Genomic DNA, 25254 nt, shown 5'->3' on the forward strand with positions numbered 1-25254 from the left:
ATAATTTGAATTTCCAAAAGCATGGATACAGACTTTGGAGATGGATTCATGCTATTGTCGAAATAAATGCCTTAGCGTCTTTATGCTCTTATAAAAAGACCAGATAAGGCAATTATAATTTCCCTTAATAAAGTATTCAGAATAATTATAGGTGACTTTTCCTTTTCTTCTTTGTTACTTGCTTTTGCCAATGTTTAAACCTACCCTCTTCTGAAGACAATTTCAAAAGTTTTTTTTTGTCTGTTTGTATGTTCATGCTTGCTTTATTTACTGTACTTAAGTGCATGCTTTTAAGTTCCTTTATTCTGACAAGTGCATTGAGTGCCTTATAATAATTTACTAGCTTCAAGTATGCGTAAGCCTTTAGGCACTTAAAATACAGCTGCATTATTTATATTTACAAAATAACTTAATTTTGTAAAATCAAAGAACTGGGGAACTGTTGGGCAAACTCAAGTGGAAAAAGAGTGTGTACAGATCATGGAAGGAGGAGCAGGCCACTTGGGAGGAATATAGGTCTGCTGTCAGAGGATGTCGGGAGGCAACTAGGAAAGCTAAGACCTCCTTGGAATTAAACCTTGCAAGAAAGGTCAAGGACAACAGAAAGGGCTTCTTCAAATACATTGCAGATAAAACTAACACTGGAGGCAATGTAGGCCCACTGGTGAATGAGGAGGGTGCCCTGGTGACAGAGGATAAGAAGGCAGAGTTACTGAATGCCTTCTTTGCCTCAGTCTATACTGCTGGAGGCTATCCTGATGAGCCCCAGAACCCTGAGGCTCCTGAGGAAGTCAGGATAGAGGAGGAGTCTACCCTGGTTGATGAGGACTTGGTTAGGGACCAGTTAAGCAACCTGGCCATCCATAAATCCATGGGTCCTGATGGGATGCACCGGCGGGTGCTGAGGGAGCTGGCGTATGTCATTGCCAGACCACTCGCCATCATCTTTGCTAAATCGTGGAGAACGGGAGAGGTGCCTGAGGACTGGAGGAAAGCAAATGTCACTCCGGTCTTCAAAAAGGGCAAGAAGGAAGACCCAGGTAACTATAGCCTCACCTCCATCCCGGGAAAGATAATGGAACAACTTATCCTTGGTGCTGTCTCTAGGCATATCAGGGATAAGAGGGTCATTAGGGGCAGTCAGCATGGCTTCACTAAGGGGAAGTCGTGCTTGACAAACCTGATAGCCTTTTATGAGGACATCACCCAGTGGGTGGATGATGGTAGAGCAGTGGATGTGGTCTATCTTGACTTCAGTAAAGCATTTGACACAGTCTCCCGTGGCATCCTCACAGCTAAACTGAGGAAGTGTGGTCTGGATGATCGGGTAGTGAGGTGGACTGTGAACTGGCTGAAGGATAGAAGCCAGAGAGTAGTGGTCAATGGGACAGAGTCCAGTTGGAGGCTTGTATCCAGTGGAGTCCCTCAAGGGTCGGTACTGGGACCAGTGTTGTTCAACATATTCATTGATGATTTAGATGAGGGAATAGAGTGCATGGTCAGCAAGTTTGCTGATGACACTAAACTGGGAGGAGTGGCTGACACACCTGAAGGCTGTGCTGCTATTCAGAGAGACCTGGACAGGCTAGAGAGTTGGGCGGGGAGAAATTTAATGAAATACAGCAAGGGCAAGTGTAGAGTCTTGCATCTGGGTAAGAACAACCCCATGTACCAGTACAAGTTGGAGACTGAACTGTTGGGGAACAGCACAGGGGAAAGGGACCTGGGAGTCCTGGTGGACAGCAGGATGACCATGGGCCAGCAATGTGCCCTTGTGGCCAAGAAGGCCAATGGCATCCTGGGGTGTATTAGAAGGGTGTGGTTAGTAGGTCAAGAAAGGTTCTCCTCCCCCTCTACACTGCCCTGGTGAGGCCGCATCCAGAATATTGTGTCCAGTTCTGGGCCCCTCAGTTCAAGAAGGACAAGGAACTGCTTGAGAGAGTCCAGTGCAGGGCCACAAAGATGATTAAGGGAGTGGAGCATCTCCCTTATGAGGAAAGGCTGAGGGAGCTGGGTCTCTTTAGCTTGGAGAAGAGGAGACTGAGGGGAGACCTCATGAATGTTTATAAATATGTAAAGAGTGACTGTTATGAGGATGGAGCCAGACTCTTCTCAGTGGCATCCAATGATAGGACAAGGGGAAATGGATATAAGCTGGAACATAGGAGATTATGCTTAAACATGAGGAAGAACTTCTTCGCAGTAAGGGTACCAGAACACTGGAACAGGCTGCCCAGAGAGGTTGTGGAGTCTCCTTCTCTGGAGATGTTCAAAACCCGCCTGGACGCGTTCTTGTGTGATCTGATCTAGGTGGTCCTGCTCAGGCAGGGGGATTGGACTAGATGATCCTTTGAGGTCCCTTCCAATCCCTAACATTCTTTGATTCTGTGTGAAAGAGATCTAGCTTCAGCGATAGTTCCTAGCTTCTCTGTAGCTGAATCTATTTTGAGAAAATGGATAACATTCAGCACCTCAGTGAGCATCATGGACCCAGGCCAAATCTAGCAAAATAATGCATTTAATGCTTCTTATGGAGGCCTACCATTATATTTAAGATACCTACCACAAAATTGGCCATTGAAAAGGGTCTTGAACTTGGGTTATTAAAAACTGGTTAAATTGTCAGATAGTAATGTATCACCATTGTTCAAAAATAGCTGGCATACATTCATGATAGAAATCTGTGAACTACTGTTTTAAAATGACTGGCTTTTGAAAACAAAGTGCAAGTGAAAGTATGAAGTAATTGAAATTGTAGTGTGTGTGTGTTCCTGTGTTTCACTGAAAAACCACATGTGAACTTTTCAGTATTTCTCCTCTGCTGGGTGTCACATGAGAGTCCCTTTTTTTTGTTACCTCCAGTAGCAGTGCCCATTGAGAGCAGTGAGAGGTGTGGGTTGGGCACACTTCCCCCTCCAGGTCACCCCTGGCCTCTGACAGTAGCACCACCATGTCCCCTGTCATGCTGCTGGGTGGGACATGGTGTGTGACCTCCATGTCTGCCAGGTGACCCAATGCCACTCACGTGAGCAGGGTCTGCTCCTCACCAGTGTCACTGGTTGGCATCCCACCTTCCCTTGGTAGGCTTGCTGGCAGGGAGCGAGAGGAAGGATTGAGTCACCACCTGTAATTAGCAGAGTTTGAAATTTGGCACAGAATTAATTTGATCAGCCATAGCAGTGCTGTCGCTGGGCAGCAGAATGAACTGCCAGTTAACTTTTTTTAAGAGAAGAGATAAGACTCCCAAGAGAAGAACAAGAGATGCATCTATGTTACTGTAGGCAAAAAAAAAAAATTATATAATTTTTTCCTGAAGCTTGCATGCAAAGCATCTGTTAAATTTTCTTCTTTCGTTATATTGTTCTGCATTGTCACTTCACAATTAGCATAGAAAGGTTGTAAATCACCAAATGTGCATTTTGTTGGCCTCCATTCTTCTTCATTTTAGAGACCATCCGTGGAATGCGAGTTCGTAATAACAGTTCCATCTATCTAATTGAGTAAATTTATCTCATGCAGATTAGCAATAGCTGTTTTGTAGCACTTGCTTTTCTATGACCTAATTGCTAGTTTACCCCCATGTCTGTCGTCTCTCCTGCTGAAATTGTGCAGTATTCTGTAGGCGGCTTGAACTAAAATCAGAGAAGAGTACTGGAGGAGAAAAATATAACTTGCAAAGTAGGAAAGAGAGGATGGTATTGAGATGTCATTAAAGTGCTATATTTGGTAAGGAGTGTGAAAAAGTAATTTATTGGTGACTCAATATTGTGCACTATTTTGATTTATTTTTCTGGCACTTTTGCAGTATTTCTTATCGCTTCTGAATCCATTCAAAACTGTCATTACTACCTTAGTAAAATGTAGCAACTTTATCTTTAAAAAAAAAAAATAGAGCAACTTACAATACAGACTTTAAGTTTCTAGGAAATGTGGTTTTGTATGGAATTAGAGATAACTGAGTGTCTTATGTGCAAAACCAGAAATGGTTTGCCTTACATTTTCTGATGCCCTTTTCACATTTAGATACCAGAAATTTATTTATTTGAATTTATTTTAAAATGAAAGTGCTTTAATAATTAAACTTTCTGTTAACTTCTCTCCCTCCTGTGATGTCGCACATGCATATAATCCCTGCATCAGGGAATGATTCTGTAACAATAGATAACCCTGTTCTTCATAGTCATGGGTTGCAAAATAGAGTCTGTATTAACTGAGTCATCATTAAACTGAGAAGACTTAGGCATATAGTGTCAGGACAGATGACTTTGTCACTTTTTAAACTTAAATTGCAAGGTTTGAGTAGTTATCAAGATGAATTCTAGCAGCTCTACTGGTCATTTTCTTGCATAGAGTACTGCTTTCAACCACATCCATTTTGGGGGAAGACACATCTGTGTTTCTTTCTTTATACTTAGCCTTGGTAATTCTGTTACTTTCTGTTCTTCTGTTTGTTTTTCCCTGACCTTCAATATGATGATTTAAATTTATTTTTAAAATATGCCTTTTTAGTGAAATAGTGCCTGCTAGATATTGTAGGTGAACTCTGAACTGGCATCAGAGTTACCAGACATATTTGCATTGTAAATGCAGAATTCTTGCCTTGATGTAAGGCATCTGGAACAATCCATGGCAAGAAACTATTTTGTTTCTAATTATAAACCATGTTGGATAGTACATAGCTTCTTGGGTTTTTTTCCTCACCCCCATCATTCAAGCGTTAACTGAAATACAAAGTTGCTAGCCCTATGGCTGCATAACTAGCCTTCTTTCTGTATTGGGGCTTTATGATGGTATCTATGGTGGTATTTATATCTCTATATAGGGCCTTATGGTAAGACCTGTCTTACCTGAGTGCCTGCTGTGAAAAATCCAGAGCAGTAGTGAAACCTTTAATACATTTGATTAAGTTTGGTTAGGCTTGGTGGTTCTCTGTTTCCAGACGGCTTGGAATATAGCATGTTGCTTGGGTAGTTTTTTGTATATTGTTTCATGAAACTTGAGGATAGAAGACATCACTAGATCATTTAGTATAATGTGTTTATTTCAGACTCTTACAGGCAAAAATCAGTGAAAAATACTGATTCTCGTTAGTTGTTGTGTTTGACTTGTACCAGTGATGCACTTTAGCTTTTAGCATCTTGTTATGCAAGATACAGTATTGATCAGAAAACCTTGAGATGCCTTCCTTTCCTCATGGTTTGTTCAGACAATTAGTTTTGCTGTTATGTAGGTATATTTTACTTTCAGTATGGATTTGTCTAGCTTTAGCTTTCAGTTGTTCATTATTACCATTTTTCTGTGCTTTAAAAAAGAAAACTTTTATTTATCTGCTGGTTTTCTTTATATAAAGCATTTCTTTAGCCCATAATTTCTGTGGATTTTCTGTACTCTATTTAGTTTTCCAATGTAGCTCTAAGTATTGGACACTGGGTGTGTATATAGTGTTCTAATGTTTGCAATTTTCTGATTATAAAATCTTGTTTCTTCTATTATTACTGTTCTGTTTACAGAATCACAGATTACCTTAGTTCCCATAGCGCTGATAGCTCATTTCGGATCACTTGCCTACCATACCTACAAGTTCTTACATCAAAGGGTCCTTGTACACAATCCCTCATATGTGCAAATATGGCATAATGTCCTTAACTGTGTCATTTTCAAAAATCCTTGTATTTGATTGGTCCCAGACTACCATCCAGTCCATGTTCCTACTTCTTCCAGCACTTTCCTCTTCACTGTTGTCCTGGTTTCGACTGGGACAGAGTTAGTTTTTCTTTTTAGTAGCTAGAATAGCACTGTGTTTTGGATTAAGTATGGGATTTGTTATGAGAAGAATGATGATAACACACGGTTGTTTATAGTTGGTGCTGAGGCATCAAGGGCTTTTCATCTCCCCATGTTTTGCTGGTGTGCAGGAGCAAGACAGACTTGGGGGGAGCATGGCCAGGACAAAAGGCCCACAACTTCTAGCTTCAACTTAGATTCAGGATTGAGGGCCATATTGGCCAATGGAATATTCCATATCATGCAGCATCGTGCCCAAGGTACAGATGAGGATTGACCAGGAAGTTGAGATCTCTTTTAGGAAACTCTCTCAGACTCTTGTACTCTGGAGTTCTCTCTCTCTCTTGCTCTTTTCAGACCTCTTGCTTGTCCGGGGTTGCAGTGTCGCAACTCAACTGTTTCAGGATGGCTTGCTGGGATAGGATGGTCATTAATCACCAGGTGGTGAGCAATTGCACTGTGCATCACTTGCTTGTATATATTATTATAATTCTTAAATTATAATAATAATAATAGCAATAATGATAATGTGTTTTTAAATTGTTCTTATCTCAACCAAGGAGTCTCCTACTTTTTTCCTCTTTAATTCTCTTCCCCATTTCCCTGGGTGTGAGGGAGGGTGAGTGGCTGCGTGGCGTTTAGTTGCCAGCCAGGTTAAACCATGACAACTGTAAACCATTTTGACTAAATTTACATAATCTAGCACTATACTGAAGGTGGCTTTATGTTTACTTCCAAATAATTGACAAATATCTTGAATAACTGTGTTTAGTATTAATCCCTGCCAAAACGCAATGTTCACATGCCTGCTCAGTAATGATTTGCTGACAGACAGGTTCAGAGGAAATTAATTCATATAATGCATGCTTTTTTGGTCGGTGTGGGTGTGAATGTTCTGATCACTTAATTGTTACCTCTGAAGCCTAATTATGGCAAACTAAGTACCATCCGTTTTACTGATTGTTTTGGCAGGCCTGCTAAAAGGATTTTGAACTTGCAAGCTCGTGTGATTTTTTCCCAATTGTTTCAAGTAGGCTATATGATGCCTCTCCCTACAAAACTTGCATCAGATTTTATGGAAAATATTCCACTAACATACAGTGTCATGAAGCTCATTTGAAAGAGACGTGTGTTTCATTGTATGTTTGTCGGAAGGGAAATGAGCTCTCAAATATTGGAGGGAGGTTGATTTCCAACCCTTTCATATTATGGGAATGAGGTATTTTAGGGGAATAGGAAGTTTTGGGAAGGGTAGATACTCAGAGAAGAAGTCAAAAGATGTCAAACCCTACAGCTTGTGAGAAGTTTTTTGTACTTGAGAATATATTCGTCACTCAGTACGTTTTTAGTCAGTTTGCTCAAAAATAAACTAGCTTCTAGATCTCAGTAGAGCAGGTGTATATATCTGTCTCTAACTTGTGATGCATTCTTATAATCCCATCGGCTTTATTATGAGTACAGAAATGTGTATTTTTTTAAACATACGAGTTTTGACCCATATTTGCATTAATGTTGACTATAGTTTTGGCCATTTTTTCGATAGACCATCAAAACCTCAGTACAATTTTTTTTTTTCCAGACTTTTGGGTCTGTTGTATTCTAGCTGACTGTTGCTGTACATGCATGTGAGGTTTTTCTCTGTCGTATTTCAAACAAATTTTAATGCTGTAAATGTTTTGATTGTCTTTCATAGTTACGTAGGTAAGTGAACAATATTGAAAGAAAAGGAGATCTCAAAGCGGTATTTTTATTGACTTGCTGGGAAGGTGTTTGCTGTCTACATCTGTGTGATCGTATTTGTGGGAAAATGACAAAGCTAGCTTAAAGCTTAGAAGCCTTGCAGAGAGAGGGAGTTCCAGCTTGAGGTGTCATACTTTCTTTGCAGAAGTTCGGCACTTGTTTTTGTTTTGTTTCTTTCTGTATAAAGCAGCCGTTTTTTTTCTGTGAAGTTCTCTGAATTCTTTATATTTACATCAACTGGCAGGTGAAATCAGTATGTGCTTTTCTGAAAATATGAACCTCTGATATTTATTGTGGAAAAAGCACCACTATTTTATTACATGGCACTCAATCCAAAATGCTAGCGGATTCCTTGTCTTCTAAAAATGACAGCTTATATCTTAAAGCAAATAACCATTAGCCAGGTACTATTAATTCTGCCACTGATAAAATTAATGTAGTAACAAGGTGGAAGGACTAACGAGGAAGGTCAAAGTATCTGATTATGTGCAAGTAATTCATCAAACTTCAAAAGCCAGATCGTGGCACCATAAACTAGTAAAATGTATAGCCAGTACTGGAATAGTTCTGAAAGCCTTTGGAAACATAAAGTACTGTACAGGTAGGAGAGTTAGCTAATTGTTGTCTGTTAAAGTCTAGGGATCCCCATAATGGGTGTGTTTCTATGCTGTTCATACATAGGGGACAAATTATATTTCTCTTTTTTAACTTGAAGTTGTTAAATACACAGTCAAATTTAGTCTTCTGGTAAAGAACTTGATAGTTCTAAAGGTGGAAATTACTCATAGAAAATTAGTATCCTTGCAGTATGAATTCAGTAAATGATAAAACAAAATGTCTTGTGCTGCAGAAGGACTAGAACTCTGTAAAAGCCATAACATGCAAAATACTGTTCATTTTACATTGAAGTGGTGGATATCAAACAATTTCTATAGTGCTTATGATTTTGGATTAACCGTTTACTTTCTGCCATTGCCTGTTTATTATATTCTATTTGATACACTAAAAAAGTTGCTGCACTGTAATTTGTCAATTAAGATCTGTCACGTTCCCAGAAAATAGTAGTGAGAGTAAGCTATTCATTTACCCTATTGAGCTTCAAGTCAAGCTCTGGTTTCACCAAGACTATTTCTCTCCACTGCATTTAGTTGTGTGAGCACCAGTAACTCTGATCATAGTTAAAGTCCACTGGATATTGGTGCCTGCATAGGGCGTGGTGGTCTGATTGCATCTCCAGTGTACAGTGAGTAGGCTGTTGCAAAACTGGGAGGAACCTCTGAAATATTTTTCTGTATCTTTTTCCCGCATTTCAGTTAGGTTTATATGCCAACAATATTGGAACACTATTTGAGAGTGGAAGAGAAAAATGCAATTTAAAAGCCTGTTCTGTTATAGTAGATGGCCACACAGTCTAAACTCAGCACTGTTAGAAGATGACATTAACTATTAAGGAAACACTTGTTTTTCAAAACTCTGAATCACAGCTGCAGTCGTTCATACTGTCAGCACCATCAAAAACATCCTTGCTTTTGGTCATGGTGGTGGCAGCAGCACCAGCTTCCTGGCTGTGTGCTAAATCTTAGCAGATGTAGGATTCAGTTGTCTAGGCATCATCTACTATTTGGAAAACCTGATCCTTATTCTCTTCAGGGGAAAGCATCAGGTCAGGTAGGAAGTGTCTTTTGGGCTGCCACTTGAATTACTGATAATGAAAAGATAACATGGAAAGAGAGGATTTCTTCCTAGGTATCTGCTGTGGAATTCTGTTGTTTGCGTGAAATAGTTTCAGCAATCTGTTTGCCTTCTCCTTCTTCACCTGAAAGAACAACAGTGCCTGGCTGCCTTAAGTTGAGGTTTCATAGTGTGCATCATTAACTCTGAACATAACTTCTGAACTTCCCCTATATAAAATCCTTTATGTTGTTACCATTAAACCACTTTTATGTGCATTACTATTCTAAAAAGTGATTTTCGAAAATTCTGAGGTGAAACTGTTATCAACAGGTTATTGGCAGCCGTGTGTCAAAGGTGCTGTGACTTCAATTCTATTTTTTTAGTTCAATATGACAGCTGCTGTTGTGGTATGTAAGGGATGTGCTGAACTCCTTTATCTTTTTGTATATGCATGGGAGACAGTAGAGACAGGTTTTCAGATTCTGGTTAAGTACTTGTTTGAGGTTGTACAGCCATCTTCTCTAGGTGGGATTTTTCATTCCTTTGATAGTCAGCAAATAGCAGGGTGTTTTATCTATGTTAGGTCTTCCTCTCTCACTTAACTGCCTGAAGAAAGCCTGGACACTGTCTTTGATACCTCATTTTACAGTGGAGTGCAGTGCCTTATGGAAATACTGTTACAGAGTTAGTTCTAAAACTACAGAAGGAGGCTAGATGACCTATTCCCAGGCTAGGTGGGATGATGCAATCAGGCTTTACCTATTAGCATATTTTGTGAGGGAAAATTAGCAAATAGTAGCTGATGGAGTGCAAGGTACAGGAAAATTCAACTGTCTCGGTGTGTCTCCACTATTAAATAATTCCAAGTGAACACACGCAGTGTGCTTGATTATTTTGCAGGATTGAAATACAGTAGTGGAAATTGTCGTTTAAGGTAACTTAAGGTTTTTGCCAATATGTGAGTTTGCAGTAAATAGCTAGTGAAGCCAGTATTCGTTATCCTTGCAAATCCTAACTCTGAGTCCAGAAGCTATTACATATGGCAACTTTGGAGAAATATGAGATAATGGTCAATATATGTGATTTGGTTGTAGAAATAGACAAAAAGAATTTTGCAACAGTATTGTCTTTAGTAACATCTGAACAATTAGAGAAATACTGGCTAACGTTTTTGGGGTTTCTTTTATTTTTATCTTTTGGGGAGTGTATGTCACTTAATTATGTTTACTGTGCATATCTGTAGAAGAATGCTAAAAAAAACCCAAATACACATTTTTACTTAATATCTCGTTTATTGAGAGTAATTTGACAATTGCAAGCAAAATTATAGATTTCTCACAAAAAGAGGTCTCTGAACAATGTATATTTAAAAGTTTAAAAGATCACTAGTCATTCTGTTAACTTTCAACATCTGTATGAACTTCCGGTTCTTTTTGGACTTCGAAAGGTGCCACAAAACAGTTCTCTCACCATTTATTGTGTTCTTAAGTATTCAGTTCCTAGGAGTTTGTCAAGTCGGTGGAGTTGTTTTACTGTTCTTTTCCTGCACATATATACTGTTTGGAAAAGGAATTTTTCATTAGAGTCTGTAGGGAACAGTCTTTCTGTTCTCTTCAGGATTTTTTTTTTTTAAGATTTCCATGAAAAACAGATACTTCTTCTCTGGCACTCAGAAAAGTATTAGGGCATGGTTGTAAAGACAGATAAACTGATCTAATGGCCTGCTACTGCTGAGAAGTGTGGTTCTTCTTTTCCTTGCCCACCACCTTTAAACGACTTGGATTCTTCTTTTTGTTTGAGTGTAAAGGAGTAATTTTCTACTAGATTAATGAATGGTTTGCTAAGTGGCTGGATGACTGTCAAAGCACAAACAGAAGAGAGGGGAGCACATAAGCGCACAGCAGAGAGGGAAAGATGGAGGCAGAATAGAACTTTCCTCTTTTGGCTGCAGCCAGCTGTTAGATCAGCTCTTTCATTTAGGAGCATCCTTAGGAGCATCCAGTTATTGTGAATACAGCATATTTTTGCAACAATGAGGGAAAAACAAAAGAATCCCACTTGGTATACCTGAAGTTTCTGTATGCTTTCTGAGTGTTCAGGCTTTTTTTTTTTTTCTGATCCTCATCCTCTTGTCTTTCCTAAAGTTCTAGCAATTTTCAGTCAATCTTAAATCTTTTTTCTGAGATTATCTTATATAGAGGGTATGTTTTTGGTTGCTGGGGTTTAGGCTGTTGTCCCTCCTTCCTGTGCCCGAAGTCTCTTGCTCTCTGTCTCTGAAGGACAGAGAGAGCAGAAAACAGTGATAAGTTGGAGAAGTGAGGTCCAGCCTTTAAATGTTCCTAAATTTGTAAGTGCTAGAACAGAGCTATTTGAAGTTATAGAAGTCTGAGAACAGAGAGGCTATCCACTGACTCAGAAGGTTTTACTCAGCACAGATGACCATAAAGCAATACAAAATTGCCTAAAATCTTTCTACCTTTGCCAGTTTCTTTGAAGCCAGCTGGACTTTCAAAATCTTTTAACAACTCTCTATGCTTTTGCCTGTACTAATTGTAGTTGCCAAGTGGTGTAGCAGTGACAAGAACTAACTGTGTTTTTGAGGGGCTCCTCATTTGTCCCTTTAAGGCATAGTTCAGATACAAGAGGGGCTAAGTGTGTGCATTGCTATTTACTTTTCATAAAAATAAAATTATTATCCAAACTTCTGAATTCTCTTTTTAACAACAAAATGGAAGCCCCTTCCTCAGTGGAAATTTTAATACAGCATTAAGAGTTGAGGAACTAAGCCTGCTTCTGTATTATACTCTCTGCAGTATTAGTAGCATCACTTTTTCTTCTTTTTATTTTTGTGTAGAGGAGAAGAAGCCCAAAGTCAAGAAACCAAAATCAGAATTCCCTGTATACACAGTTCTGGAGTCGAGTGCATATATACCATCATATGATCATGGAGCTTCAATTGAAGAGATTGAGGAACAGATGGATGATTGGTTAGGAGGCAGGAACAGAACACAAAAAAAGAAGGTAAGTTCAAAATCTCTCATGTTGTTACATGTTTTAAATGTTGATTCATTTGCTTGCCTCTTAAGAAAATGAAATAATGTATGTATACCACCACGATATTCATATACCGTTGAATACTAGAGAAGTATTAATTGTCAGGCAGAGACATAATGGAAAAGATTATATCGATGTTCAGTGTAATTTGTGTAATGATACTGGAAATGTTATAATAGGATGTCGTTGATTAAAATATATGAAAGCTCTCTACGGTTTCTAATATAAATACTATTCTTGTTCACTAGAAATTAGTAGAACATAACACTGTCAAGTTATATGAGGCTTGGTTCTTTTAATTGCAGTTAATAACATTTTACTTGCAAAAATAGATTTTTCTCTATTTAAAAAAAAAGGCACAAAGGAGAAAGAAGGAAGAAACATTCGCTTCTTAATATCCAAATGTAGTACCTTTTGATTATGGAACTATTTATGTACTTTGTGCGTTTTGTCTCACTTACAGAGAAGTCCTAACAATTCAGCTTAGGCCTATTGCTAAGGTTCTTGCTACTTAGAGATAAGGGTTCTTAGTGGCAGTTAGTGTAATTATCTTCTGGAAAATATATTAAAATATACTGGCATGAAAATGTATAGTTTTCATCTTAGAACTGATATATATAGGTGACAGAAGAAATGTTATAAATTAGTCTCCTGACTTAAAAATCTGCCTTATCTGGAAGACTGAGATGAGAAGAATGGTGTTTTTGAAGTGGAGTTAGGGCAATGCATTGACTTCAGCATCAAAATAGTGAAAAGTTCCTGCCGTCATTTGTTTCATTCCTCTGTGCTGCAGATTTGCTTACTCCTTAATTGTTTTTAAGCCTGTGAAAAATACTCCCATTTTTAGCCAGACCTAAAATTTTTACTAAAATAATTTGAATTTTGCATAACCTGTTTAATCATCTACCACTATTGGATTCCTAAGCTTCATGGCTTCCCAGTTGCCAATTTTCTCTTGCTGTTGCTTTTATCTTGCTGTATTATTTAGTACATCTGCATTATGTTTACTTTCATATTTCTGTAACAAATCCCTTCTGCAAATATGTTTAGCTTTTGACTTCTGTGTAAGGGATTGACACTCTGAATCTTTAAACACTGGAGCATATTTTCGTGCGTTTAGAGAAAGTGAGAACTCAGGTCCTTAATTCTATAGCTGGGTTGCCTGAGAGTTAAGAGCATATGTACAGTCATTGCTTTGTTTACCCTAACTCAAGAAGTGCAATATCCAATCCTTCAAGTGGATTGGATTCCTGTTAGTTGCATCTCTGTGAACCAGCTTTGCTTACTAGGCTGTGGGGACAAATGATTACAGTAGCTTGTGTTGGTTGCATGCTTGACTATCTGGATCCTCAAATTCACCTTCCCCTCTAATTTTTCTGTGCTTACACCTAGAAGTTCAGTACAGCATCTTGTCACTTTGATTAATGAATTTATTTTTTGGATTATATTCCATTACAAATGGGGTTAACGCTTTAGGGACAAACAGACAATTTGCAGATATACTGTCTGAGTAAAGTGTTTGACCTGAACAAACCGTGATGACATGTGCTTCTTTTCCTTGACAGCTAATATGTTACCACAATGCAGCATCAACATTTAGTAGGGTAATGGAGAGAAACATTGATAAACTGTACAAAGAATTGGAGAATATATGTTACTGGCTCTAGTAGCTTGTAGGAGCCATTTAGACAATATGAGAATGTCTGTCTGTGGTATTATTTGTAATAAGCTCACTGGGAAAATGGTTATACCACAGGGAATTGTTTCTGTCATTCGACACATTTTCCGTTTTAAAGATGTATTTTCCTCCACTACATATCATAGATGTGAACTGGGACAGCATCCCTCTTCTACTTCCCTCTTTTCGTTCTTGCATGGACATGCATATGGTATATAACTTTCACCTCTCAGTTCTGCTTGTCTTAGGAAAAAGTTACACTTTGATAAATCACTTTGCCATCAGACTTTTTCTTGAGATTGTCATGCTTCACTCATGAGAAAGCTTGTTGGATTTTTTTTTTCTTTTCTTTAATGATAGCTCAGGGATGTGGACGATGTACAGTCAGCCAGCCTTGAGAGCAGTTATCCATGTGGAAAGATCAAAGTAGATTGATAAAACAGTATGTTTCTATGTCATCCATCCAGAAATAAGGAAGTGGAGTTGCTGTCTCTGATGTTGGTATCCCGGGTGTCGATGATTACAATTCATTTCATACTGTTCATGAACTGATTTGCGCTGTTGACATTTGTACTTTAGGAGGTGCCTCTAATCCATGGACTAGTGTTTTGGAAGTGCTGTACCATGCAGAGTACCTACTTTGATATAATTTAGATTATGATCAGTTCTTAGGTTGAAGTCAGTCTTTGTGATTTTTTTTTTTTATATATTTTTTTTGAATCATAGAGTAGTTTGTATTGGAAGGCACCTCAAAGATCATCTAGTTCCAACCCCCCTGCCAGGGGCAGGGACACCCTCCACTAGATGAGGTTGCTCAAAGCCTCCAACCTGGCCTTGAACACTTCCAGAGATGGGACATCCACAACTTCTCTGGGCAACCTGTTCCAGTGCCTCACCACCCTCAGACAGAAAAATTTCTTCCTTAGATCTGATCGAAATCTGCCCTCTTTCAGTTTAAAGCCATTGCCCCTTGTCCTATCACTACATGCCCTTATAAAAAGTCCCTCTCCAGCTTTCCTGTAGGTCCCCTTTAGGTACTGGAAGGCTGCTAGAAGATCTCTCCGGAGCCTTCCCCAGGCTGAAAAACCCCAGCTCTCTCAACCTGTCTTCATGAATGCTTCGATTCCTTTTATTCATAGGTGTTGTTTTTTTAAAAGCTGGTTTAATGGTTCATGGGCTACAGTCCTGTAAGCTGTTTGCTAATGTTTCTTCCAGTTTGGAAGAGTACGCTTGTACTCTTTGGAAGAGCAAATTTGGAAGTCTAAAGCTTTGAATTTAGATGCATCAAAACTGTATAAAAGAAAAATTGAGATTTATTGTTCCATCTGCAACAGGAATCTGGATACTTTTCTGACATGTATTAATTCAGGAAGCAACATTATAATAGGCTAAATAGCTCTGTAAAGTAGATTCGCCAACTTGGAGAAGATAATGGCTTTCAGAAGTATCTGACTCACATTGTTTCATTAAGCTTACATAAGAGCTCTACATTGTAAAGCAAGAGCGTGGCTTTGGCACTACAGAAAAAAAAAATGACAATTTTCTTTGTAAAATAAATCTTACTAATTATTCATGATAACTGGAATTCTGTACTTTCAAAGAAAAAAGGATATTTGTGTCTCTGTTAAGGGTTTGATGGATTTAAAATTAGTGATTTCAGAGGCCGGTGTCCTGGGCTTCCAAAAAACAAAAATCACTGTTGTTTGGTAGCCTGACAAACATAAGTTTTTGCTGATCTTTTCAATATGTCTGGTAAGTCAGGAGGTATAGTAAAAGTGCAACTTGACTAAAGTTAATCTGTTGGATATGGTAACTGAATAGAAGAAAAAGATAAATGTTGATGTAAAAAAGTAGGTCAAGAAGAATTGGGCAGAGAGGCTAGAATTAAGTTTAATCATGATCTGGGTATAGCTTTGGAATAAATGAATAATTTGCTTCAGTGTTTATTAAAGATGATCTTGAAAGTAAAGACTACTGAAAATTGCTTGGAATGAGAATTAACATCTCTAATGAGAAAGTAAGTTTTAATCTCAAATTCAGAAGATTTTGTAGGCTAGTCTTCACCCCAGAATTCATTTAAAGTATCGTCCTTACTGAAAAGCAGACATTGTCCTTTTTAAGGGGGAAAAAAATGCATGCTACTCTCACCCTACTAGGTGACCTAATGTCAGTTCAAAACAAAATAGCAGCAATGTGAAAGTGCATGGAAAATAATAATATGCAGTTTGGAGTACAGGTGTGTTTTTTGGATTGGTCTACTAATTTTTTATTGATAGTTGCTTAGAAACATTTGGGTTTTTTCTGTCTGGTGTCTACATATGATATGGAAGCTATTAATGTACTGTTGATTAGTTTTTCCATAGAGTTTAAGTATTGAAGTGGATAAGGAACAGTCTATAGAGAAGAAAACAGCTTCCTCCTTAGACAAGGTAAAATGGATGTACCAAGGGATGCAGAAAGAGGAGTGGTTTCTGATTTTTTTTTTTTTTTTTTTTGAAGGTTACATAGCTGGCTGAAAATGTATTTGTAGTGTAGTAAAGTTGTTATTTTGTCTTAATTTGAGAGCACACTAAGTTTTTGTCCATAAGGGGTTTGTCTTGCTATGTTGTTACTCTCTACTTAGAACTGAATATTGAAAGAAAGTGAGCTATTGGGAGATACTCAGATAATGTTCAGTATTACAGAACTGAGAGGTAATTTTCCTGTGTTTCTTTGCATCGGTGATCCATCCATCTTTAGGACTTTATCGTTTTGATTGTTGCACTTTTTCAGAAAGAAAGAAAAAGTAACAGGAATACTAGATCAACGATAAAAAGAAGTTCAGAAAGTCATAATTATGAGGAAGAGTTAAATAGATGGAGTTTTAGACCAGAAGAGGGAAGCTGTTGGGGAATAATTGTTTTTTCAGTCCGTTCTAGGCTGGTTTAGGTAAACCAGTAATCATTTATCATTACTTTACTACCTTTCATAAATTTGGAGAGAAAGAAATATTGAATGTAATTTGCAGCCAGGATGTTTGAATTCAGATTTGGGTACACATGTAGGGGGAGACACATATCTAGAGCATGTTACGTAGACCGTTCAATATCTTCATAAGTGATCTGGATGATAGGATCAAGTGTACACTGATGAAGTATACTCATGATACCAAACTTAGCAGGGAAGTAGACCCTTCAGAAGGGAGAGCCACCCTGCAGGAAGACCTGGATAGGCTGGAAGAGTGGGCTGACAAGAACCTGATGAAGTTCAACAAAGACAAGTTTAAGATCTTGCACCTGGGATAACCTAATTCAGGAGCACAGCACAGTCGGGGATCTACCTGACTGGGAAGCAGCTCTGTGGAAAGGGACCTGGAATGTCCTGGTGGACCTACAAGCTCAACATTGAGTGAACAGTGTGCTGCTGCGGGAAAGAGAGCCAACATGATTCTAGGTTACATCAACAAGGGCATCACAAGCAAAGATGAAGTCATTATCCCACTCTACTCAGGACTTGTCAGGCCACACTTGCAATACTGTGTTCAAATTTGATCCCCACTAATCAAAAAAGACATGGACAGGCTGTCAAGGGTCCAGAGAAGGGCCACAAAGATGATCAAAGGACTGGGCAGCCTGATGTGTGAGGAAAGGCTGAGAGAATTGGGTTTGTTCAGCCTTGAGAAAGGAAGGCTTAAGAGAGACTGTCACCATGTTCCAGTGTTTAATGGGTGCCTACAAAGACGATGGAAACTCCCTTTCTACAAGGAATCAGATGGAAAAGACAAGGGGTCATGGATACGAGTTACTCCTGGGAAGATCTCGTTGGACACAAGATGAAAATTTTTCACAGAAGGAAGAATCAGCCATTAGAATAATCTCCCCAGGAAGGTGGTAGATTCCCCAACATTGGACGCTTTTAAGATTCAGCTGGACAGGGTGCTGGGCCATCTTGTCTAGACCGTGCTTTTGCCAAGAGCGGTTGGACCAGATGATCCTTGAGGTCCCTTCCAACGTGATATTCTGTGATTTATGAAACCTTTCTTTGACCATCTATCCTGTTCTTAAACTCCATCTGTTGAAAGTAGTGTGAGCAGACTCAGTTGTGTTTGAGAGCATGGAAATGAAGTAATGAGTCTCTTGAGGTTTTTTTTCTATGTAGGAAATCATATACTTACCTAGTGCCACATTGTGCGTTAATGTAGCACTGTTTACACTATTCGTGCAAACTGCATGTGTCCACCAAGTTGAGAGGAATTACTAAAAGTTCCTTCTCATAACAAAGCTCTTCAAAGCAAGTGCTGAAAAAGTTTTATTTCTAAACTTATTTTTGTTTTGTCACTGAATGTTTGTACTCCCAGATTAGATCTTCTTTCAGGTTGTTAAGTGGATAGAAGTAGCTTAATTTTCTCAGCTCTGGCTTCTGACTTTTTTTTTTTTATCTATCACCAAAAATTGACTGGAAAAAACGTTCTGTATATGCTTGTTCAGAATTAAGGGTAACTTAGAGGGAGTGTTACCATGGACTTCCTTCTAGGTTGCATTATTTCATGGCCTGCATATGTTTTTAAGCATTGCATTACTTTGTAGCCATTGAACCCTTTTCTTTACTCTTGGGCAACCTCTTATGTGGAGTGGGAAGAAAAAAGAGCAATTAGAGGACATGGGTTTTTACATCTTACCTTGTTCTGTCCTTTCTGCAAATATCCATGCAAGAATATATGTATTTACCGTTTCTGGAATCATTCTATTGATGAATCATTACCAAGTAATTTCTCTCCCAGTGGGATTTCTCTCATATTCTTTGTTCTGATTTGATTTGACATGATTTGTAACACATGTTGTTTTCATGAGAGTTCATTGTTTATGTGAATAATGTTGTTGTTGCATGAAAATCTTGGCCCTTGAGAAACCAATGGGAGATTTATTATTGTCTTCAGTGGGACCAGGATTATAATTCCTTTTGGTTTACAGACTGCTCATCTTCTTCCACTGGCATCTCCTCTTCGTTCCATATCATTGTTTGACTCATTTGTCTCTGAAGATAGAGTTCCAAGTTCTGCCTCAATGAGGGGTGAATACCTTTGACCTTTTGATGTTTGCTTGCTCTGTAAAGTGGAGATAAAGGTGGAGAAAGACAGTGCCTGATCCCTTCCAGCTGGACCAGATGTATGGATAGAAAATCATGTTTCTCATTATTTTTGTTTTTCATGTTATCCTGCAGCACTTCTTGGCATTTGGGTGTGTTTGATATTGCAGGAGCACCTGGCTTGATTTTACTAAAGCAGGAGTAGTAAAACTATTTTGTGCCCAGAGCTTGGGAAGCTTCGATAACGTGGATCTCCTGCATTTGCTACACTTTGCTTTTGACCGCTAAATTAGGATTATTAAAATACTATGAATCAAATGTATACATAAGCATTGTTTTAACACAGTTTATTGGTAGTTGCTGGAAACATAGTAGTTACCATTTTTTCCAGTTGTTGAACTGTAGGCTGTTGTCATGTTGTACTGAACTCTTTTCTAGTTAAAATGCAGTTTGTGTTTTTATTTTTCTCAGCCCGGGCCATCTAAACACTGTGTTTCATAGGTAGGGTATTAGTAACCAAGTGAGCTTTTAAATTGTGAAGATTTTATTTGAATCTGGCTGTGGAACAATGATATAAAATCACTTAACTTTAAATGTACAAAGGAGGTCTCTCTGCTTTATAACATTAAAAGGCGAAATGCTATACAAGTGCAAAATTATTATTTTGTTAGTTTAAAAAGTATAGTTTTGACAATTAATTCTTAGTCATCTTATAATCTTGAACATTTCATAATTGCCAGCTAGTCTGCCACCTGCTCTCTTCTGCCTTGAATCTTCTCACATCTGTGCTGCTTTGAAATCTGAGTATGCTTTTTCTTTAGTAGCAAATAACATGGTGCTCGTTCTAATCAGACGTCATATGACGGATTACCTGAATACGGTTTCCAGGCTTTTAAAAAATGTTAATTCCTTAAGCAAGCAGTTTGTATCTTAGCAGGATTAAGGTGCTGTGTAAACCACATGTTTTAATAAATCAGTCTTCTAGGGAAAGGGTTATTCTGTTTTAGTGTGCTACCTGAGGTCATCTAGTTTTTTCTAAGCAGTGAAACAAATACAATGTCTTAAAAGTGTGTCTTATTCTGAATCTCTTTTAGTCCTGGAACAGGTACAAGTAAGCAACTAACAGTCCGAGGTTGCTTATGGTGTCCTGCTAGTGTGCCTTAGCCCTGACCCAGAAAGATTGCTGTAGGTCGAGAAAGTAAATCACTCTGTGTGCCCATTGAATTTAAGGCTCTATATTCAGACTGCCAGCAAGCGTACCTGTTAGTGTCAGTTATGAAGCTATTCACTAGGAGCTAGTCTAAGCTCATAATGCATTTTAACCTGAGCTCCAAACTCTCATCAAATGGTGATGACTTTGAGTCACTATTGTTCTGGGCCATATTGAATTTAGTAACCCTGAGGTGAAAATCTCAGTATTCTATTGGAAACTCTGAAGCAATGTAGTGTCACTGAAAAGATACTTAATTTAAAAAAAAAACACACGAAAATCTGCATTAGAGTGATACCAAAAGCGTTAAGTCAAAAGACTCCAGGCTTTCCTGTAGTATCTTATGTTTTGTGTTACTGCAAATTTTGCAGACTCAGTCTGAGTAAAATATTGGGCTTTGCGTTTTAAAATAAGTCTACAGTTTGTCCTATAGGTTACTCCTACAGTTATTGTATTTACATTAGAGTTATTAGTGTTAATTAAAAAGCTACTTTTGTAGTATAAACATACTTTTAAAACAGGAATTTAAGGCTATTTAAGACTACTATATAATATACCTGGGCTCCTGCCTGAGGTCAGTGAACAGGTACAGAAAAATGTATATATGTTTCTTCTGTGCAGCAAAATGATCTTGATAAAATAGTGATGATGACAGCTGGGACAGTGTGGAGAAGGCACCACGCTTTCGTTACATACCGTGTTTGTCAAGTAGGGAACAGAACCTGATTTAGCAGAACAGTGGATGGGCACCTTAGTTATTCTAAAATGTTCGTGTCATTTTTGTGTCCCGTACATACATATTACTGATTCTATTCCTCTTTCTCTTCCTCTTTGCTAGCCACCAAGTGAGTCAACCTAATAAACAAAAGAAAAATAGAAAAACTTTGAATTTTTCAAGTGTCATACTTAACAGCCAATGTTTTTGTTTGGTTTATGGTCAGTCTTTTTGTTTCTTTATGTGACAGTTGAACAAGAGCAGTCTATTTCTAGCAAATTAGTGTATTTAGCGTTTCAAACCAATTGGTGTATTTTTTATTTCATTTAGAAGCAGATTTATGTATTTTTTGAATAATCTTCCCTTAAATGCAGACAATAACCTTCTTTTCAGGCTTCTGTCTTAGATATTTAAGACTCTATGGACTTTACTTTGGACTTGAATAGCTTTAAGGAGAGAATAAATGTGATTTCAAAAAAAAAAAATATTTAATTATTGAGTTTTCCTTGGAGAGGATGACCCACATCTTTAAATCTAGAATAATACCTCTCTGCTTTTGAGCTGTGAATATCAAATCATTAGGGTCATAAATCTAATTTCATCTGCAGTATTAAACATGCAGTGCTTTTAATCCTCAGCTTTTCTTAAGGAAGAATAAAGTTATAGGATGATGATAATGATATATTCTTCGACTAGCATCTCAAGTTGGTGTTTTCAGTGTTATGGCAGATATACATCAGAGAACTAATTGTATTGGTAAATACAAAGTGAAGAAAATAAGTTCTCCTAGCAATGGATTCAGAGAAAATAGTTGTTATGACTGGGACAAATGCCAGAAGTAGTAAGCATTGAATCAAGAATTACGGAGTTTTACCTAAAATAGGTCAGGAATATATAAAGACTAACTGAACAACTGCTATGTAATAATGTGGAATTTATGTATTTCCTTTTTTGCCTTTCTCTCTTGAACCTATTAGTTAGATTGGATAGGTTAACAAAGCATAGGAAACTTTATTTCTTGTATTTATAGGAAGTAATGGTGTGTTTGTAGATATGTAATTCAATAATATTCTGCTCTCAAATGTGCCATGCTCAGGCTGGCTAGAACTAGTTTGGGTGGAGAGGTGGTGTCATCTATGCAAGTGGGGAAAGTCATGCTATGATCCTTTAAGAAGAATATTAAAAAGCATCTAAATATATAGAGAATTATTTGATATGAAAGCCAGGGAGAAAGTTTTTTGGAAACAGTATGTTTCACAGCACAACCAAAATTCAGTCTAGATTGCAAAGGAAACAAACAGCCAAAATATTTATTTCTCTAAGGACATTTCCTAAAGATAGTAACAATATGTTCTATAAACACTTATATGCTAGTTAAAAAAAAAAAAACACAAAGAAAAAAATCAGCTGTGCATATGTATTGAATTAAAGCCATACAGTTGATATTTGCCTGATATTCCTGATCTTGATTGAGTTTTTTAAACTTTCTGTCTGGTTAAATATAGTGGCATAGAATCATAGAATGGTTAGAGTTGGAAGGGACCTCAAAGATCGTCTAGTTCCAACCCCCCTGCCATGGGCAGGGAAACCCTCCACTACACCAGGTTGCCCAAAGCCTCATCCAACCTGGCCTTGAACACTTCCAGGGATGGGGCATCTACAACTTCTCTGGGCACCCTGTTCCAGCGCCTCACCACCCTCTGAGTGAAAAATTTCTTCCTTATAGCTAATCTAAATCTCCCCTCTTTCACTTTAAATCCATTGCCCCTTGTCCTATCACTACATGTCCTTGTAAAAACTCACCCTCCAGCTTTCCTGTAGGCCTCCTTTAGGTACTGGAAGGCTGCTATAAGATCACCCCAGAGCCTTCTCTTCTCCAGGCTGAACAACCCCAACTCTCTCAGCCTGTCCTCATAGCAGAGGTGCTCCAGCCCTCGGATCATCTTTGTGGCCCTCCTCTGGACCCGCTCCAGCAGCTCCATGTCCTTCTTATGTTGGGGACTCCAGAGCTGAACACAGTATTCCAGGTGGGGTCTCACGAGAGCAGAGTAGAGGGGCAGAATCACCTCCCTCAACGTGCTGGCCACACTCCTTTTGATGCAGCCCAGAATACGGTTGGCTTTCTGGGCTGCCAGCGCACATTGCCGGCTCATGTTGAGCTTCTCATCCACCAGCACTCCCAAGTCCTTTTCCTCAGGGCTGTTCTCAATCCATTCTCTGCCCAGCCTGTACTTGTGCTTGGGATTGCCCTGACCCACGTGCAGGACCTTGCACTTGGCCTTGTTGAACTTCATGAGGTTCTCACAGACCCACCTCTCCAGCCTGTCAAGGTCTTGTCTTGTACAGACAAGAATAATACACTGATTTCAACACCATGCTGTAGATGCTGTGGTGTCAGATTGTAGCTTTCAGTAGTTTTGCAACTGAATCTGTATCCCAGAAGAAGTGATTGATGTGACTTGCTGCCATAATTCAGTCTGACTAGTTTTACGTGTGTGTTTTCTGTATGTATTCCTCAGTTGTTTGAGTTTCAGTTGAAAACTACCCAAAAGCTCAAATTTATTCTGCAAAGTGTTGATCTATGTAGACAAACACACAGGGTTTTTAAAATGCAGCTGTTTCTGCACCAGGGAGCACTGTAACCTCTGTTCAGACACCTGCCTGGGTCCAAACTAGGGCTATATCGCTTCTGTTACATTAACTTTTTATAACTCAGATTGGACTTCTTCACGTACCTCAGGTCTCAAGTCCTGTTTCATTTCTGAGATTGACTTGATAGTTGTCTACCACAGAAAGACATGGTAATTGATGTAAGAGAAACCTCATACCTGTGAGGAGACATAGGAACTGAATCTTTCCCAGTCCACTGTTGAAAATCTGACTCCTTTCATGGGCAGTGTCTCTTCTGTCCTGAAGCTGATGTCCATTTTACATAGATTTGCAAGAAGCTGTGCAGTACCTTTGTAAACATTAGTCTTCATTGCACTGTTTTTTCCTTCCTCTCAGCCTGGGAGAGATGTAGAAAAACATCTGACTGCTCCGATGTAGCCCAGTTGGGGTCAGGGTGTGGTGGAAATCCTGATTTTTTTTTTTCCTTGGCAGTGCTCCCTCCCTGTCACCTCCCAAAACAAAGTCGCTTCTGTCTCAGCTGCAAAAGGAGGAGTAAAATAAGGGATGCAAGCTGGAGGAAGATGTGAAAGCTGATTAATCACTGTGACCTTGCCCCACTTTGCTCCTGCTTATCCAACAGAATGGAGAAATCCAGCATTGACACAGTGTATCCTCGGGATTTTGCCAGGAAATGAGAGGCAAGGATGAAAAATATCCTGAAATGAGATTTTCAGAGGATCCACAGGGATCAGAAAGAATTTACAGTTCATGGCACCAACTTCTGCAGTGCAATTCACTACTGCTTATTTCGTCTTTTTAATGTGAATTTGGAAAGTGTGGACTGTTGAAAAATAGTTACTGACTTTTCTTGGTATGAGTTTAGCTATCTTTGAATAGGAGAATAAAGTTAGTTTCAAATAAATCTCGTTTTAATTTATAAGTGTAAATAAATATTGATGTTTCTGTATCATATTTTCCAAACAAACCCATTAAAATCTGGTTAGATTCAGCATCTTGCCTTCTTTCACAATGCACTGTGCTGCTGCTTTACTTTTCTTCCTGAGGCCATGACTGTAGTGAGGTTTGGTCAAATTTATTTATAGAAATTGCCCAGAAACTATAATCTAGGGTGAACTCCAGCAACTAAAAATAAACCGAACAATGTGAGAGATGTTTGGCTTTTGTTTTCCCAGTAAAGATAAATATATAATCCTGCCTTGCCGAGGAATGATTTAATACTACTGACATAAGCATTTTGCCACTTAGGAATTTTCAGAGAATCTCAATCTAGTAATTAGCCATTTTCTGTATAGTTTTTAACAGGCAGGATACAGTCTTGAAAAGATCACTTTTAGTCTTCAAACCCTCAGTTCGGCACACTTGAGCATGCAGTTGCTCAATGATGGCACAATATGAGAAATGGTACATTGCAGCTGAGATTTGTTTGTCATATTGGTGATGGTGCTTCCTATAATTTCAAAAAGGCAGAATCTCTTAAATACAGTGACTATCCTTGAGATGCAAATCGTGAAGGAGTGGAGGTTCTCCCATCATTTGCAATGTACTGCTATGGAAAAATCTGTGTTTTGCTGCAGGCCTCAGATTTTCACAAAGTACGTATGCATTTACAGCGTGGATTTACATACAAAAGCAGCAGGTTTGATGTGGTGTATAGCATCAGATTTTTTACATAGGCCTCTTTAGGGAACATCAGCATTCTGACCA

General features: G+C 38.5%; 1 protein-coding gene across 2 annotated transcripts in view; it reads left to right on the forward strand.

Moving 5' to 3' along the window:
• The window catches only part of DNAJC1 (DnaJ heat shock protein family (Hsp40) member C1), a 115452-nt gene that overhangs the window by 59766 nt on the left and 30432 nt on the right, over positions 1-25254 (forward strand). For both annotated transcript variants that reach the window (XR_015222262.1, XM_086614855.1), the window contains exon 8: positions 12053-12219. Coding sequence is in view for 1 of the 2 variants with exons in the window: in XM_086614855.1 (XP_086470981.1) it covers positions 12053-12219 (167 nt within the window). In the remaining variant the exon portion in view is untranslated. The remainder of the gene's footprint in view (positions 1-12052; positions 12220-25254) is intronic.

This window comes from Tauraco erythrolophus, chromosome 7 (genome assembly GCF_009769465.1).
Source record: "Tauraco erythrolophus isolate bTauEry1 chromosome 7, bTauEry1.pri, whole genome shotgun sequence".
NCBI lineage: Eukaryota > Metazoa > Chordata > Aves > Musophagiformes > Musophagidae > Tauraco > Tauraco erythrolophus.